General features: G+C 49.1%; 2 protein-coding genes across 7 annotated transcripts in view; both read right to left on the bottom strand.

Annotated features, from left to right (window-relative positions):
• The window catches only part of Abcg4 (ATP binding cassette subfamily G member 4), a 15298-nt gene extending 11213 nt beyond the window's left edge, over positions 1 to 4085 (bottom strand). Inside the window, exons 1-2 of the mRNA XM_021206387.2 lie at positions 3602 to 4085; positions 2797 to 3046 (exon numbers count right to left, since the gene is read on the bottom strand). Of these exons, the coding sequence (XP_021062046.1) occupies positions 2797 to 3034 (238 nt within the window). The 5' untranslated portion in view covers positions 3035 to 3046; positions 3602 to 4085. The remainder of the gene's footprint in view (positions 1 to 2796; positions 3047 to 3601) is intronic.
• Positions 4086 to 11411: 7326 nt separating this feature from the next.
• Positions 11412 to 18418, bottom strand: part of Hinfp (histone H4 transcription factor) — a 10362-nt gene continuing 3355 nt past the window's right edge. For 4 of the 6 annotated variants that reach the window (XM_029543755.1, XM_029543754.1, XM_029543751.1 and 1 more), the window contains 8 exons: positions 15714 to 15943; positions 15365 to 15476; positions 15027 to 15179; positions 14501 to 14578; positions 14288 to 14408; positions 14066 to 14204; positions 13860 to 13984; positions 11412 to 12797 (listed from right to left, as the gene is read on the bottom strand). In XM_029543755.1, coding sequence (XP_029399615.1) covers positions 12383 to 12797; positions 13860 to 13984; positions 14066 to 14204; positions 14288 to 14408; positions 14501 to 14578; positions 15027 to 15179; positions 15365 to 15476; positions 15714 to 15943 — 1373 coding nt within the window. In that variant the 3' untranslated portion in view covers positions 11412 to 12382. The other 2 variants (XM_021206978.1, XM_029543756.1) reach the window with 2 other exon arrangements.

Genomic DNA, 18418 nt, shown 5'->3' on the forward strand with positions numbered 1-18418 from the left:
AGAGAGAGAGAGAGAGAGAGAGAGAGAGAGAGAGAGAGAGAGAGAGAGAGAGAAAATGAAACTAAAAACTAGAGCCAGAGAGAAAAGCAAACAGTGGAAATAGAATTGCTACAATTCACCCTCTGAGAGTAGACAATAAGGTGGAAATCAGAAGTGACTTCCTGGAAGAGGTGGCATTGGAGCTGAGGAGGAACAACAGCAGAAGCCCCCAGGCTTTAGGAGAGAAAGCACTGCCATAGGCATCACCCAGGGGACCGAGGGCAGAGGCTGAACAGAGCCGACTGATGACCTAGGAAGTGTAGATGGGATGGAGCCGAGGACCAGGGCCTGGCCTGCTGAGCTCACAGACCTGCTGTAGGGAGGACTCCAGCCCTCATCCCTCGCCTACTCCAAAGTGCACCCCTCAACAAAGACAATGGAAGTTTGCCTTACATAACCTGCCGCCCGTGCCACCCACGACTGTGCCCACAGTTGGACCGGCCCACACAAACTGCCCACTGAGAGGCTGTTCACCCTCAGCCGTTCCTCCAGCAGAGCGGAGCTAACTGGAGCCCCCAGCCATCAACTCACTGGAGGCCACACAGTCAGGGCTTTACAGAGAGAGGAAAGCCTTGGGCATCAGCCTTCTGGCTAAGCTCCTCATGGAGCACCAGAAAGGTGCTCCATCTGCAGAGCACTCACCGAATTGACGTCTTGTGCGAGGAAGGAAACTGCCAGCATGAACCTTCCCCTCGCTTCATCTGATGCCAGAGCCCTGTGATGCCAGTCAAACCCAAGGCTGGCCACGGATATCACTTTACACTCGCTTGCCTTTCTCAAAGGTACCAACTCAGCTGAGTTCCCAAGAAACCCGGGGGAAAGTCAGGCCAAGAGAATGGTGGGCATTCAGCCTACCAAAGGCCACACAGCTTCTTTTGGGTTGAAAACACTTGTCTCTTAACTCCCTCTGAATTACAACTATGCAGCCCCTGAGGGACCTGCAGACCTCCCTCTAGAAAGACACCAATGTTCTAGTCTTGCTTCCGTTGGGAGCTCTGTAATTTTGCCAGATCACTAAATCTTTTAATTTAATTTATTTATTTAGGTTTGGGGGGGATGAGGTCCTATGTACCCTAGGCTGACCTTGAACTCACGACCACCCCGCCTCAGCCCTCACAGTGCTGAGATTACAGGTGTGTGCCATTATGACTGTCAAGTCACTAACTCACTAGGGTCTGTGACTCCTCATCGATAAAAGAATAATAAATAATTGGCTGGACATAGCTCAGTGGTAGAGTGCTTGTTTAGCACGGACAAGGTCCTGGCTTCCATCCCCAACACCATTAAAAAAGACAGTATTATTCCCTCCCAAAGACTTAATAGGGTTATCATGTTATTAAGTGGGATCAGTAATAATTAATTGAGTGTGTTTGGAAAAATAAACGTAATATACAGTTCAAATGGAATGCTGACAGATCCTCACCCAAGGAAGGCAGGGGTTTCCCTAGATCCCTTACAATTCCCCTATCTGCCACCCTTGATTTTGTTGTGTCCTCTCCATAGGGGAGATGGAGCCAAAGAACAGAAAGCCAGGCAAAGGAGGGCAGAGGGCAGAGGGCAGAGGGCAGAAAAACGCCAGGGCTAGAAAATGGCAAAATAAATAAGAGGGTAGATGAGGCTGGCAAGGTTAAAGGGAGGAGTCCCTCGCCAGGGCACCCACCACCCTGATAAGGAGATGTGCCTAACGCCTAATCTAGCCACATTCTCCTTAGCATAAAGTTCCGAAGGCCAAGGAAATAGCAAGAACCTCATCATTCAGTCCAGAGCTGCTCTGAAAGAGACAGCTCAGGATTAGGAGCCCAGATGCCTCAGGTCCACTAGCTCAAACACACACACACACACACACACACACACACACACGTGCCCTTTGGTCGCCTATGGAAATGAGCAAACATGTAGAGACACCTGATACTGAGCCATGTTCTGAAGCACCCCAAAGCTATTTCTTAAGCCAGAGAGGACACTGTCTCAGCCCCACCCCTAGCCCACACCCAGCTCTGGGAAGCAAACCCAGCCCAACCTCTAGGCTCCCAGCCCAGCTATTGGATTAGGCACTTGTGTGTGTGTGTGGGGGGGGGGGCTCTAGAAAACCTGTCCTGATGTGGAGGAGAGAGGAGGATGGGGGAACTCCAGTGTTTCTAGGCTTTGGGCTCTGCTCTGCCTCTTATTAGCAGGGGACATTGGTCAGGTTATTCAACTTCCCCACGTCTCAGTTTCCTCATTGGTAACACGAAGATGACATCCCTTGTGTCTGATCCCCACCCCTCCCGCTTCCAGGGACTGTGGCAATAGGAGAATGGAGTAAGATGGTTGGAATGAGAACATCTTTAAAAATAGGTGTAAGGATACTGTTGGACCTTGAAAACAGCCTCCACAGATAGAGAGGTCCCCTTCCCCAAACCAACCTTCACAGGCAGGGGGAGAGAGAGAGAGAGAGAGAGAGAGAGAGAGAGAGAGAGAGAGAGAGAGAGAGAGAGAGAGAGGACTGAGAGAGAAAAGACTGAGAGAGAGAGAGGACTGAGTGAGACTGAAAGACTAATTCAAGGACCAGAGGTCATGGGGTCTATTTAGAAGAAAAAGCTTCAATAGCTGTTTGAACTCCCATAGTGCTGGCAGAGTGGGGAGCACGGATCTTGTACCCCAAATGCAGTTGTACAGTGAGGGTTAGGGCCTACAAAGCTAGCAGAGTGGGGTATCCCCAGGACTTATGCTCATGGAAAGGCAACTCAACGAGAGTCCCATGGGGATGCCACCTACCCCGTTTGCGCCAGCAGGGCCCCTCCCGCACGGAATAGGACAGTTCCACGAACTCGATGTCCACAGCAGAGCGCTTGGGCAGGTGAGAGAAGCGCTGTGCTTCTGTAATATGGTTCTCCACCTTCTTTAGGTGTGTGGTCAGCACAGGGGGCTCTGCTCCGTCCTCCAGGGTCACAGCCATGGCCACAGCCCCAGGGCCCAGTCCACAGCCCACGGCTTCCAATGCCTTCTCCGCCATCACGCAGCCAGCCTGCAGGAGAGGGCCTGCTTAGCTCCAGGCAGACCCTCCAGCCCTTGCTCAAGGCGCCATAGCTTTCCGATGCTGCCCCGCCTCCACTCCCCCACCCCGGGCCTCCTTCTCCCGGCAGATCCCCAACTGTCCGCACCCCTTTTCCCGCCGGGTCTTCTGCACCGGGCAGCACACACCCGGTTCAGTGACACTCAGTTACGACCTCGCCTCGTTCCTAGGCAGTCCCAGCCTGGCCTTGCTCGCCCGGCCCGTCGAAGCTGTGCCCGCTCCTCCCTCCCCGCCGCGGCCTTAATCTCCTTACCCCACAGACAAGCAGTCCCTGGGGGCCGGGCGAGGGTAGCCACCCGCTCGGAGGTCAGGGAAGCTAGGAGATACAGGGTGGCCGAGGAGGCTTTGGCCTCGGCTCCTAGCCCCTCTCTGCACGGACTGGCACCGCTCCTCGACCGGCCTCCCCATGCCGCTTAGATGGCAGTGCGCCTCCGGACTGGCCCCCAAAACAGCAGCAGACCCCAGACCCTCCAGGCCGACCCTCTTGTCCCCTGATCTCCTGGTCACCTTGAAGCGTCTCCGGCCGCTGCGACGCAAGGATGCTCAGCAGAGATGCTCAACCGGGATGTTCGACCCGGATGCTCAGCGTTGCAGCGCGGGAGGTGGACACTCGGGCTCTCTTCACCTGCCTCTGGCTGCGGCACCCGCGCCCCGGCTCCCTGTCCCGGTGGCCCGGGCGGGGCGGGGCTAGGCCAGGGCGGGCAGTAGAGGAAGGCAGGGCTCGGGTCAAAAAGGATGACACGGTTGCGGAGAGATGGTTGAGGTCCCGCCGCGATCCCGCTTGGATGAACCCGCCGGGTTCTCGTAGTCTGGTCCCCAGAGCCTGTCCTCTGGAGCTAGTCGGGCGGCAGTGTTCTCTTCCAAGCTTCTGCTCGCTGGTCCTGCTGCTCTTAAAGGGCCCGTACTGCCCCTCACTCCGCGAGTGGCAAGGATGGAGGTGGTGAAAGCAACGCCTGCAGAGTTGGGGCCAGAAGGGGCGCTTTTGTGGACCTAGGACTGAGGGCTAGCAGCAAAAGGTCAACCCTGAGGAAGACTTGATGTTGCTCAGAGAGGCAGGTCCTTGAGCGGTAGGTGCCCAGGGGGGTGGGAAGCTGTCGGTCTATCTGCATACACAAACCCCTCATTGCTTATCTCTTGCAGTTCAGCTTTGGAGCGCAGCCCCACCCAGCCCTAAAGTACAAAGGACTTGGATGTATAATTCTTGAGACATTGAGACTGCCTCTCACGCCTCTTCACATTCCCCCCTCTCTAAGGGCTCAAGAGGACACTAGTTATGAAGAGATGGGGGACAGTAGTTATGACAAAGCCTGCAGGCAGCTCCAAGGTTAATCTGGACCCAGTCACAGCCTGCTTTGGCCATGAAAGTCTTTTCTATTCGACCAGCCAGATTCAGGTCTCCAAGCCAGTATAGGCTGATCCAATAGGCTGCAGGGCATACATACACACAGCTCTTCAGATTCTGTCTTGGACATCTTTTCATAGACATGTACATTCTCTCTCACCTACAAGCGCGGCTGGGTCCTCAGAGCACTTACACCGTCCCCATACCCTGCCTACCTTTTCTCAATTACTCTTGGCTCCTGCCTGCCCTATCCTCTATTTCTTTATGGGGTCAGTAAGTTCGCCAGCCAAGTCACATGACCTGAGCTTTTTAGTTCCCACCTGTCACACGCGGATAAGAGGTAGGCTTAGATTCCGGGTACTGCTTCCATGGCTGCTGCAGAGGAAGACGCTAATAATCAAACACCAGCCCCCCACCCTCGCCTAAACCTCTCTGCAGCACGGGAAACTAGCAACTCCTGCAGGGCATATCCACACCCACCCTGAGACTATGAGGTTCATGGAGGTTTGGGATCCAATCTTTCCCAACTTCCCTTCATCCCTGTCCCACCTATGGCCATTCCTCAGGACCAATCTTCCCATTTTCCAGATGGACCCTCTATTCTTCAAGTTAATCTCCAATACCTCATGATAGACAATACCCCAATGATTGCTTTGTGTGTGTGCACGCGCATGCACATGTGTTAGGGTCTCACTAACTCAGGCTGTTGCTGAGGCTGGCTTTGACTGCCCAGTCCTCCTGCTACCATCTCTTGGGCGCAGTGACTATAGACATATGTCAACAGGCCTGTCTAACATAAGTACTTACTGAACAACTACTATAAACTGGACACTCTATTCAGATAATCTTAGTATCTCCATGAGGCAGGGTTTCAAGGATCAGATCAAATACACAGGCTACCAGGCTTGCACAGCTCAGCAGCCCAGTATTCCAATGTGTACTAATCTTACCAGATGTCTTAGTACTCTTCCATTGCTGTGAACAGACACCATAACCAAGGCAACTCTTATAAAAGAAAGCATTTAATTAGGGACTTCCTTACAGTTTCAGAGGCTTAGTCCATTATCATCAGAGAGGAGGGCATGGGTGTTGGGAGTGGAGGAAGCAGGCTGGAGAAGTGCTGAGAGATACATCCTAATCTACAACCAGAGAGGTGGGAGAGGGGAGAGGGGAAGGGGAGAGGGAGGTATTTCCACCACCACTCTGGGCATCCTATGAGCTTTTTGATTTTGAACCTTCAAGACCATCCCCAGTGACACTCCTCTTCCAACAAGGCCACACCCCCTAATCTTTTTTTTTTTTTTTTGGTTTTTCGAGACAGAGTTTCTCTGTCTAGTCCTGGAACTCACCTTGTAGACCAGGCTGGCCTCGAACTCAGAAATCCACCTGCCTCTGCCTCCCAAGTGCTGGGATCAAAGGTGTATGCCACCTGCCCAGCTTTTTTTTTTCCTCCTAATCCTTCTTAATCAGTGTCACTTCCTGGTGACTAAGCATTCCAATATATGAGGAGGGCATAATTCTTCTTCTTTTTTTTTTTAAGATTTACTTATTATATGTGAGTACACTGCAGTTGTCTTCACTCTGGAAGAGGGCGTTAGATCTTGTTACAGATAGTTGTAAGCCAGCATGTGGTTGCTGGGATTTGAACTCAGGACCTTTGGAAGAGCAGTCAATGTGAGGGGGGCATAATTCTTATTGAAACCCTCACCCTTGAGTAATAGTATATATTATCTTCTCACATATTTATCACTTCTTTCTGTTGGGTATATCCAACTTACTAGCTTTTTTGAAGTATCCAATTACTGGCACCCACAGTTAGCCCACTGTTATAACACATCAGAAATTGTTTCCCCAGGGCTGAGGGTACAATTCAGTGGTTCAACCCTCAGCACTGCATACAAAAGCTTTCACTATTGCACACCGTGCCTGTTGACCTTCTCTCTCCACCCCCACCACCTCAACCCCACTGAGTCTTCTCTTAAGCAGGTTCCTCATCTCTTAGCCTCATCAGGAACATGAAGATGGCAAACTCGCAGCATTACTGGTCAGGCATGGAGGCACGTATCATAGTCCTGGCACTGAATGAAGAGGATCTTGAGGTCAAGGATAGCCTTCTCATTCTCAGAGAGACCATACAGCCCTGGGGGTGGGGGTGGGAGGAGGAGGGGGGCATGCTGTCCATGATTCAGGATCATTTTCTTTCTCCAGAACAATACCCCACTTCTTGGCAAAGGAGAAGCCACACTTAATTGCATGCCTAGACAGACCTTGTAACTTACCAACAGTGGCCGTCAGACTCCAGTGTTCACCCCAAATCCTCTGGAGGGCTAAAGACTCGTGCTGGGTTCCACTCCTAAGGTTTCTGACTTAGTATCTAGAGTGGGTCTTTGCTTAGTATAGACCTCATCTTCCTTAGAACAACATCCAAACAGGTCCCCCCTTCCCCAAATACATATCTGCCTATTCCCTAAGATTTATCTTTTTTTCCCCCTGAGAGAATCCTCCCCACTACCTCCATCCAAGCAGTTTCCTTCCATGGCAGATTACCTATGGCCAGACATGCAACAGTGGATAATTCTCATCTCAGCTTAGTGCTAGGTGGTAATCTAAGCAACAGGCTGCTCTGGACAAGGATTTGTGTGAGTAGTTGGTAAGCTTCATGGGAGGTGGGGGAGGAGTGTGGTGGGGTCCTGTGGGATCCAAAAAGGACTTAGACTGGAGATTTGGGAACTGGTCCAGTTGTTTCCAGCACCCCAAGTCTTTGTCCAGTGTGATCTCTCTTGCCCACCAACTGGCTCAATTCTAAACCTGTGAGTTTGTCAAGAAGAGTCTCTGCTGGACATCTGGGAGGTGCTGCTCAGGATGGAAAGGGGGTGATCGAAAAGGAGAGAGCGTCCTCGCTTCCACAGTACAGCAGCAAAGTTCATCCTCTCTTTCTTGGCTCCCAAACACAGACAAGTAAGTGGTAATCGTTCTTGAACTCTGGCATGATGGTCTTCAGAGAGTCTTGCTTTTTTACTTATTTTTTTCGTTTTTGAGACAGGGTTTCTCTGTGTACCCTTGGCTGTCCTGGAACTCACTCTGTAGACCAGGCTGGCCCCGAACTCAGAAATTCGCCTGCCTCTGCCTCCCAAGTTCTGGGATTAAACGTGTGTACCACCACTGCCCTGGAGTCTTGCTTTTAAAAAGAGTATCTTGCTGGGCGTGGTGGTGCATGCCTTTAATCCCAGCACTTGGGAGGCAGAGGCAGGTGGATTTCTGAGTTCCAGGCCAGCCTGGTCTACAAAGTGAGTTCCAGGACAGCCAGGGCTATACAGAGAAACCCTGTCTCGAAAAACAAACAAAAAACAAACAAAAAGAGTATCTTGTCCCTGTCCTCCTGTTTCCTAGCCACCACAGCTGAGCAGTTCCCACCCCCCACATTCTCCCCGCATGATTTCTCCCTTTAGGCCCAGAAACAACTGTAGGCATGGCCTGAAACATCTTTAAAAAAAGCCAAAATCCTTTTTGTCTTGTATACCTCATAGGTTTCTTTGTTTTTGTTATAGCAAAAGAGACTAACAGAATATAAAATAATGTTAGTTTTTTGAGACTGGGTATCTCTGTGTAGCCCTGACTGTCCTGGAATTTACTGTGTAGACCAGTCAGAGCTCTACTGGGATTAAAGGCACCACCACACCCAAGTCTGACATAAAATAATTTAATCAAGCATTTAAACAAGTGTACTACCACTGAGCTACATTCATGGCCCCTAGAGCAGCATGTCTTTCTCTCCTGTTACATGATAGTTCCTTTGACAGGAAGTGAATGTCAAGTTCTCTACCAAAGCCTTTCTTCCTGTCTTTAAGGATTATTTATGTGTATGAGCGTTTTGCCTGCATGTGTGTCAGTATACCACATGCATGTTTCATGCTCACGGAGGCCAGCAGAGGGCATCAGATCTCCTGGAACTGGGAGTTATAGATGGCCTTGAGCTACCTGTGGGTACTCAGAATTGAACCTGAATCCTCTGGAAGAACAGCAAGTGCTCTTAACCACTGAGTCACCTCTCCAGTCCATATATACGTTACTGTGTATTAGTTTCATTTTCTGTTGCTGTGACAAATATCCTGCTAAAAGCACTTTAAGGGACAAAGGGTTATTAGGCTCATAATTCCAAGTTACAGACTACTGGGGAGTCAAGGGTGTCAGGAACTTGACACGCATCACAGTCAAGAGTAGAGAACAAATACATACATGCCTGCCAGTGTCCAGCTGTCTCTACACTACAGATCTGCCTGCCCAGAAAATGGTGCCACCCACAGTGGGTGGATCTCCTTACCTCAACACAATCAAGACAATCCCACACAGACACGCTCACAATGGGTCAGCCCGATCTAGACAGTCCCTCAGTGAGCCTCTCTTCCCAGGTGACTCTAGATTACGTCAAGTTGACAGAGTAACTACCACAACTGGAAACTGAATTTATGACTTTGCTAGGTAAATACTATAAAAAGCTGGTCCTAACCAAAGTCTGTTTCTTTATCTTCCTTCCCTCAGTAGAACCTGAAGTCTTGTAACACCCTTTGGGTCATCCGTTTTGCCTCCAGAGGACCTGAGTTCAATTCCCAGCATGGTCTGGAAACGATTTCTTCACCCCTTCCTGCTACAATACACGAAAGGACCATGCTCTTCATTTATCCCAGTCCTGAACAGTTTATTCATTCATTTAATATTTGAGTGCTCTTCTGAGAAGCAGCCATACTAGTTCCCAACTCCTGGGCTCCCTGGTATCCCCAGTGTACCAAAACCGTCAAACTGTGTGAGTTAGGGTTCAGTATTTTCATTTCCAGTTACACCCATGAGAAATGAGGCACTGCAATCCTCCTAGGGCTGCCTTCTTTGTGTTACTGGTTAGGAGGAAGCCTCTTCCTGGGGAGTATTCTAGAACTTCTCCATGTAACTGTGTCTAACTCAATCATCTCCACTGCCATCTTCCATGCTAAGCAGGACCATCCTGAGCTCCACCCTGAGCCTCACTTCTGACTCTGGCTGTCACTGCCTGACCTGCCTGTAAGGTCCTCCTGCAAAGTCCCAAGTTCTTGTCTTTGTGTTTTTAGTAATCTGCCTAAGCTATAGCAAAGACTCAATAGAAATTGATATAACCTTTTGTTTTTTCTTTACAAATTCTACCTGCATTAGGCAGCTTTTAAAGGCGATCTATCTATTTTGAGACAGGCTCTCTCTGCATAGCCCTGGATGTCCTGGAACATAGACCAGGCTGGCCTCCCATTCAAGGGACCTGCTGGACTCTCCTGAATGCTGGTATTAGGTGTGTACCACACCTCTGTAATGGGCAGTTTCTGCAGTAAGAAATCAGGAGCTGAGTATGGCGGTACATACTTGTAATCCCAGCAGCCAGGAGTGGGGTCGGGAAGAGAACCAAAAAATCTGAAGCCCTGCCTCAGTCCTTATTATCCCCTACTATCACCCCAAGACAGGATTTCTGTGTAACCCTGGCTATCCTGGAACTCTCTCTATAGTCCAGGCTATCCTTGAACTCATAGAGATCTATCTGGATGTCTTTTAAGTGCTGGGATTAAAAGCGTGCACCACCACCATCTAGCTCCTTTTTGTTTTCTTTTTAGCAAAGCTGGGAAGGAAAGCCAGGGCCTTGTTTACAAAGTACAAGACAGAAAACCCAAGTCAGAAAGAGTTCAGGAAGATCCTGCCTCACACAGGTGGTGGTGGTGGTGGTGGTGGTGGTGGTGGTGGTGGAATCATAGTTACTGGACAGTTTAGGAAGGCTTCATCCTGAAGACGCTCAAGTTCAGAAATCCTTCTATGGCAGCTATCTAAGGTCCCTGAGAGTATTCCCTTTACACAGACTGACAGAGCCAACAAAAGGGCAATATGCTCAGGAACAGATGAACAGGGGTTATGGGTGGCTCGGTCACCAAGTGCTTGCTCTACAAGCACAAATCTGAGGCCAGACAGCCAACACTAAGGTAAAAGCTATACCCAGGATGGTGTCAGGAACCTAGGGCTGGGCAGGGGAGAGAAAGGCAAATTCCCGGAGCTCACTGGTTAGTCGAGCCAACAGGTGAGTGTGCACATACCATGTACCTGGAGACACAGACACTCACACATATACTACACTTTTTTCTTTCTTTTTTTTTTTTAAGTTTGTGTTTTGTTTTGTTTTTTTTTGGGGGGGGGGGCGGCTATTATAGAACTCACTCTGTAGACCAGACTGGCCTTAACCTCCAATGCCTGCCTCTGCCTCCTTAAGTGTCAGGATTAAAGGTAAGTGTCACTATGCCTAATGTTTTTCAATTGGAAAAAAAAAAAAAAGGGCTGGAGAGATGGCTCAGTGGTTAAGAGCACTGGCTGCTCTTCCAGAGGTCCTGAGTTCAAATCCCAGCAACCACATGGTGGCTCACAACCACAGCAATGGGAATCTGATGTCCTCTTCTGGTGAGTGTTTAAAAAATAAAAAAAATAAAAAATAAAAAGGGCTGGGCGTGGTGGCGCATGTCTTTAATCCCAGCACTCAGGAGGCAGAGGCAGACGGATTTCTGAGTTCCAGGACAGCCAGGGCTACAGAAACCCTGTCTCGCAAAACCAAAAAAAGCAAACAAACAAACAAAAGAATGGTTCTTTTGATGAATTTCAACTTCAAGAATACAACAAGGGGGCTGGTGAGATGGCTCAGTGGGTAAGAGCACCCGACTGCTCTTCCGAAGGTCCAGAGTTCAAATCCCAGCAACGACATGGTGGCTCATAACCATCCATAAGTGTCTGAAGACAGCTACAGTGTACTTACATATCTTACATATAATAAATAAATAAATCTAAAAAAAAAAAAGAATACAACAAAAGAGGTTGGAGAGATGGCTAAGCAGTCAAGAGCACTTGTTGCTCTTGTAAAGATCCACATTCAGTTTCCAGCACCCACCTGTCTGTAACTTCAGTTCCAGAGGATTGGACACTGCTTAACTATGGTATACTTACATACATAAAGGCAAAACACTCATACACACAAATAAACGTATATGTGATATAAGCTTATCAAAATAGATCCACTCTGTAGGAAACTGTATAGATTTTCTAGCTTGATTCCTGGCCCTTGAGTATTTGGCATTCTCTAGGATGACTTCCCGACCTACCTCCATTTCTGATTCCTTTGCAGTCCCACACCCCAACCTACCCCAGAGGCACAGGGTTCTAAAGAACGGAGGGTACTGTCCAGGTGCCATTTGTATCCACCCTGTAACAGTGCTAGCACTCATTCATGGCCAAGTCCATGGAGCTTCCTTTCAGAGGTGGAAGATGCTCTGGAGGAAGTGGACCTCTTCCTCTAAATGGGTATAAAGAAACCGTCCTGAGCACTAAAGGGAGAAGTCTAATTACGCAGCTCTACTTCTAAGCAGCTGAGTCTGTACTTAGTTAACTGCCATCAAACTTGAGAAATAAGTAACAGCCCAAGTGTTTCTTTTATTCCCCAAAAGACTACTGTCACACATACATAGTATCTATAGTTCTGTCCCTGAAGATAACAAGTGTCCCTGGAATGTAAAAGGAAACCTTGAGAGAAATGGCACCTGGTTCTCAATGCTTAACTTACAGTGAGGAAAAGGCCCTTGGAAAGGACTCATCCCTGGGTCGATGGATCGATGGATCCCTGGAGATTGGAATGGATGTAGACTAAATACTTACTGTCTAGCATGCCAAGGAAGTACACTTAAACCTGGTAACAGCTCCTCTAATAAGAACATACATGTAGGGTTTCCTCAACGAATCCAACTCCCAGGGTCTATAGAATGACGCCTCCTGAGTCAGAGGGGAACACACTGTTCTCAGCACCACATCTAAAGGCATCGAGAACAAAGGCTGCCCACTGGGCACTGCTTCCTGCCTGGCTCAAACTTCACGATCTGGAGTAGGACCGGTCAGGCTCTGCAGCCTCAGCCCATCTGGAGCTCTGGCTCCTCAGTTATTCCTTGAAGCTTTTCCATCTCTCTTGAGGTTGTTTCGGAGACTGGCGGGGGCTCTCCTGGGGCTTCAGACAGTACATAGTAGACAATGTCTCGCTGGCCTTGGGTGTCTGTCTGACTGACCGTATGAATGGCAGAACTGGGGTTGTCCTGAGAAGCTGAGAGAGCAGTCCCCTCAACAACCCTACCTTCCTCTTCTGTCTCTTCCTCAGGTCCTGGCTCCCCTAGCACTGTTTCTAGAACAATGCCCTGCAGGCTGCTCTCATTCAGTGCCAATCCTGGATCTGATCCTTCTTGTAGCTGCTGCAGCAACTGCTGTGTCAGCTCCACACTCTCATACCGAACTAGCTGTAGTCGCATGTAGCCATCTTCATGTTCCTTGTACCTGGAGGAGAAGGCAGTAGATCAGCAGAGAATGGAGAAATTGCCTGGAGACAGAGGGTGAAGATACAAATATGCCATCTGGAAGAAAACTTAGGTTACTATGTGATAGAACTAAATATTAAGAAAAGGCTTTTAAGCCGGGCATGGTGGTGCATGCCTTTAATCCCAGCACTTGGAGGCAGAGGCAGGCGGATTTCTGAGTTCCAGGCCAGCCTGGTCTACAGAGTGAGTTTCAGGACAGCCAGGGCTATACAGAGAAACCCTGTCTCGAAAAACCAAAGGGGGGGGGGGAAGGCTTTTAATGGAATCTGTAGTGGTGGGCTGGAGAGATGGCTCAGTGGTTAAGAACACTTAACTGCTCTTCCAAAGGTCCTGAGTTCAAATCCCAGCAACCACATGGTGGCTCACTACCATCCATAATGAGATCTGCCATCCTCTTCTGGTGTGACTGAAGACAGCTACAGTGTACTTATGAATAATAATAAATGAATCTTTGGGCCGGAGCGAGCAGGGCTGGAGGAAGCAGAGGTCCTGAATTCAATTCCCAGCAACCACATGATGGCTCAGAACCATCTGTATAGCTACAGTGTACTCATATACATAAAAATAAATAAATCTTTTTTAAAAAAAAAAAAAAAAGGTTCAGAAGAGAGGACTCAAAATGGAAAAACTAATGCTGAAGCCCCACACAGTACAGAGACTGATCAGCTCGGTAACAAGACAGTGTCAAACGTTTATGAGAAGGCCACCGAGCTGAGGTCAGGACCCTCGCTTAGCCTTTAACTCTGGCTCCAGCTCAGGAACTCTAGCACGACTTGCTCAGTCTGAAGCTAAGCTTTGCATTACAAGTCTCAGTCCTGCATCAGAGGCAGAGAGGCAGGTGATCTCTGTGAATTCAAGGCCAGAGGTCTAAAATGCTTGCCACGCATGCCTGATGATCAGTAGTATCTGAACCACATAGAGGTAATCAAGCTGTGCCCTGACCTCTGGAGGAGCACTGCACCCCCATGTACACATCAATAAACAAAACAGAGTAGAGGTCTGCGGGGAAAGTTAGACTTACCGAAAGCGAGGATGTCCTGAGGGCCACCTGAACTGGTGCTTCTTGCGAAGGTGCACAGTGAGGTTGTTGCCACGTGTGAAGCATTTGTCACAGACATGACATTTGTACCTTGGCTCTGAGTCTCCCTGACAAGAAGGGAGGAGATAAGGTCAGCTCCTCACTCATACTCCTGCCAGCCCTTCCCTACCAGCCGGCCACTCACTCACTTCATGCACTTTGCGGTGATGGGACTTGACAGAGCTGAGCGAGCGCGCACTGAAGCTGCAGTTCTCAAAGTCACACCTGTAGGCTGACTCCTCACTGTGGGTGTCCAGGTGCTTCCGGAGGTCAATCAAGTTCTTACAGCTGCAAAGAGAAGTCAGGGGGGCTGGGGGCATAGGGAACCCTGAAACTTGAGCCTTGTATTCTGTACCCCAGGGTCCCCTTACCTGTAGTCACAACAGTCACATTTATAGGGTCGGTCCTCACTGTGTCGAAAGCGCATGTGATTCCGGAGTGAAGAAGGCAGAGGGCAGGTCATGTCACACAAAGGGCATTTATAGTGATTCACTGAGGAGCAGAGAAGAGGCCGAAAGGCCATGAGCTATGGACTCATGGATCTTTAAGAAGAAGGCAGGGAGGCTTGGGCTCAGGCCACTCACCATGGTTCCGCATGTGGTCACGCAAGAGCCTCTCTGTGGCAAATCTCTTGGAACAGTGGGAACACTGGAATCGCTGCTCTAGGGTGGAGTGGGCAGAACAAAGGGGACTAAAGAAAACAGTGAAGGGCAGAGGAGAGGGGAGTCACCCAAACACAAGGGAGCCACCCGAGGAGCCAAGGGGAGCTACAGACGGGCTCTGGAATCCACCTGAGTTAAAACCCCAGCTTTACCACTTACTAGCTGTGTGATCTCAGGTAAGTGATTTAAGCTCTCTGAGCCTCAGTTTCCTCATCTGTAAAAGGGGAATAAGAAGCCTGCCTCATGGGGCCGTTGTGAGGATTCCTGAGGTAACTGATGCTGAAACAGTGCTGATCACTGTCTAAGCAAAGGCTAGGAGGTGCCTGATCCCAAAGGGGAAGAGAGCCAGGGCACAGCTCTCAGCAGAGCCACCTCCCCTGGGAAAATACCCTCGTCCTCACTTCAAGTAGGATAGCCCACACTCTCCCTCTCCACTCCAACTTCTTACGATCCAATGAGGTCTGGCGACGGATGTGATCTAAGAACTTGGTGTTGTTGGCAAACATGCCCCCACAGGTGGGACAGGCCACCACCTTCTCCTGGGTGTGGCTGCGGAGGTGTTCTCGAAGCTTACACCGGTCCTTGAAGGTACAGGTACAGTCTGGGAAGGAAGATCTGATCATGTTCCATCCTTAAATCCCCTTCCCCAACTTGGCTCTGGTACCCCAAGTTTCTTGAGCCAGCAGTCTGCTAGTCTTGCAGGAACTGGTCCCATCCCTGGCTCCTCTAGACCTTTATACCTCCACGGGTTTTTGAGCAGAGGCCAGAGCAGAGGGGTAAGCCTACCTTTCCAGCCACACAGCACCACATGGTTGTCCTTGCTGACAGCTTGGTATTCACAGCACAGGCTGTGTGCATCCACGTGCCGATAGAACCACTCAGGATTGTCGAAGATACTCTGTGCCAGGGTAACTTGGGGTGAGGATCGAGAGTGGTTACAGGTATTCTCACCCATGTCCAGAGGGGCCTCTTGCTCTCCCCCAAATTAACTTGTAGGAATGGCAAAGTTTTAAGACAAAGGAGTTACACAAGAGTAGATGGGATATACTAGCATGAGTCTCAGAAATATAAGGCACCCCAGAAAGAGTCAAGGTCCCAGCTTCCTTCCACCCCATGTCTGGCACTGTCTGCTGACCTCACAATGTTCCCACAGGCACAGGAAATGGTCAGGGATGTCAGGGATGACGTTCCGGCTCTGGAAGTCCAGGATGCAGGGGCTGAGGTCAGCCTGGCTTTGTAAGGCTTGCAGCCCCCACTGTTTCAGCTTGGTGTGGTAGCAGTGGAAGTAGACATGGCGGATGAGGTCGGCAGAACTGTCCAGAGAGCAAAAGCCACATTCCTGCCACAAGCAGGAGAATTCTTCCTCTGCAGAAAGGGTTAGAGAGAATGGTGAGATACTTCCCAAGCTCAGTTAACTTTCCATTTCAGACATTGAGCAGGACTTTGACCAGGGAGGAACCCACCAGGAGTTATCTTCCATGTAACCATAATCTAATGACTTTCAACTGAGTCTGGTGTTGTGTACATAACAGGAGGCAGGAGTCCCAGTCCTTGTCTTCACAGGACTTTCAGTCAGAGAAGGTTAAGTAACCACAGCTACATAACTGCAGCCAGTGGCAAGGGGTATGGGGTAAGCTATGTGGTACCAGGCAAACACTACCCAGAGCTAGGTATGCTGGCTCTTATCTGTAATACCAGGACTCGAGAGTGTTAGGCTGGCAAATTGCCTTTTTTTTTTTTTTTTTTTTTTTTTTTTTTTTTAATGAGACAGGGTTTCTCTGTGTAGCCCTGGCTGTCCTGAAACTCACTTTGTTCACCAGGCTGGCCTCAAAACTCAGAAAATCTGCCTGCCTCTGCCTCCCAAGCGCTGGGATTAAAGGCGTGCGCCACCACTGCCCAGTTAAATTGCCATGATTTTGAAGCCAACCTGGACTACAGAGTAAGACCCTGCCATAAACTGTTAAACAGAAGCAACTTGATGCTGACTGAAGTTTAAAAGAGTCCCTCTGTTAAGAGTCACCATAAAAGCCGGGCCGTCATTCACCCCCACCTCCGGTCCCCCGCACCTCTAAGCACCAGTGACAACTTGTAACAGGATTGCTTTTTTCTGTTTTGCTCTTTTTTCCCGCCCCTCCCCCCAGGATTGCTTATTTTAAAAGGCTGAAAATTCAGGAAATAAAACCATCCTTTAATTTCATTTTTGTGTATTGATTTTGCAAACAGGCGTGGTATGTAACTATAATCCCAGCATCCTCAGCAGAATCAGACTTGAAGTTCAGCCTTAGCTACATAGTAAGTTGAAGGTCAGTCAGGGCTACAGGAGACTATCAAAGAAAGGAAAAGGAGTCAACAGAAAGAGCTGCATTCTGAGTATCCTGACTACAACCGTTCAGCTTTCCTCTTAGCTGTGGTGAGGAGTTATGGTATAAATGTGCTCCAAACTCTGTATGGTGGCTCGTGGTAGTCATTCCAGCATTGGGAGGCTACAGCAGGAGCACTTCAGGGGGTCTGAGGCTAGCCTGGACTAATAAGATCTGTCTCAGAAGTAAACAGGGACAGGAGGTGGCTTAGCAGTTAAGACAACCTGGGTTTGGTTCCCACATGATGGTTTACAACCATTTGTAACTCCAGGTCAAGGAACTCCAACATCCTTTCCTGGCCTCTGCAGACACACCAGGCACTCATGGTACACATACATGAAGATAAGATAAATAAAACAAAATAAATATATCTAAACAAAAAATTCAAGTAAGTTTAATAAAAAGGGGAAGGGAGAGGCTGGGCATGGTGACATGAGCCTTTAGTCCCAGTACTTGGGAGGCACAGGCCAGCGGACACCTGTAATTCACTCAGATCTCCATGAATTCAAGGCAAGCATGCCTATAGAATGAAATCTAGACCACCAAAGGATTCAAAAAATATAAATAAAAAAGGGTGGGTGAGTGAGAGATGGCTCAGCAGGGAAAGGTAGTTATTCCCAAGCCCAATAATCTGAGTTTTGATCCCCAGAATCCACACAGTGGAAGAAAAGGATGGACTCCCACAGTTGTCCTCTGACCCCACACATATTCCATGGTGAACTCACACACTACACACATAAATATATAAATATGAGTTTCCAGTCCCATAAAGAATGTTTAAGGGAAGAGGTCCAGCAAGATGATTTAGCAGGCAAAGGAGCTTGTATCAAGCCCGACGACATGAAGCCTACTCCCATCAGTGGTCCTGTGATGTCCACACTCCATCCATGGCATGCATGTGCAGACACATATACACACAAGATCACACACTCCTTCTGCTGGTAATCATTCTTTACATCCTTGTTGACTGACTTCTTTAGAGATGACTTTATAATATTTTTATGAAGGAAGGAAGTATAAGTAAGAAAATAAGCCTCAGAGGGCTAGAGAGACGGCTCCGAGGTTAAGATGGCTGCTCTTCCAGAGGAACTAGGTTCCATTCCTGGCACTCACACGGCAGCTCACTACTCTCTGTAACTCTAGCTCCAGGGGATCCGACACCTTCATACAGACATAAACGCAGGCAAGATGCCAGTGTACATAAAGTAAAAAATAAATAAACTAAAAATAAATAAATAAAGCCAGGTGTGGTATGCACGCCTTTAATCCCAGTACTCAGGAGGCAGAGGCAGGTGGACCTCAGAGTTTGAGGCCAGCCTGGTCTACAAAACGAGTTCCAGGACAACCAAGGCTACAGAGAAACCCTGTCTCAAAAAAGAAAATGGGCCGGGCGGTGGTGGCGCACGCCTTTAATCCCAGCACTTGGGAGGCAGAGGCAGGCGAATTTCTGAGTTCGAGGCCAGCCTGGTCTACAGTGTGA

This window comes from Mus pahari, chromosome 10 (genome assembly GCF_900095145.1).
Source record: "Mus pahari chromosome 10, PAHARI_EIJ_v1.1, whole genome shotgun sequence".
In the NCBI taxonomy this organism is placed as follows: Eukaryota; Metazoa; Chordata; class Mammalia; order Rodentia; family Muridae; genus Mus; species Mus pahari.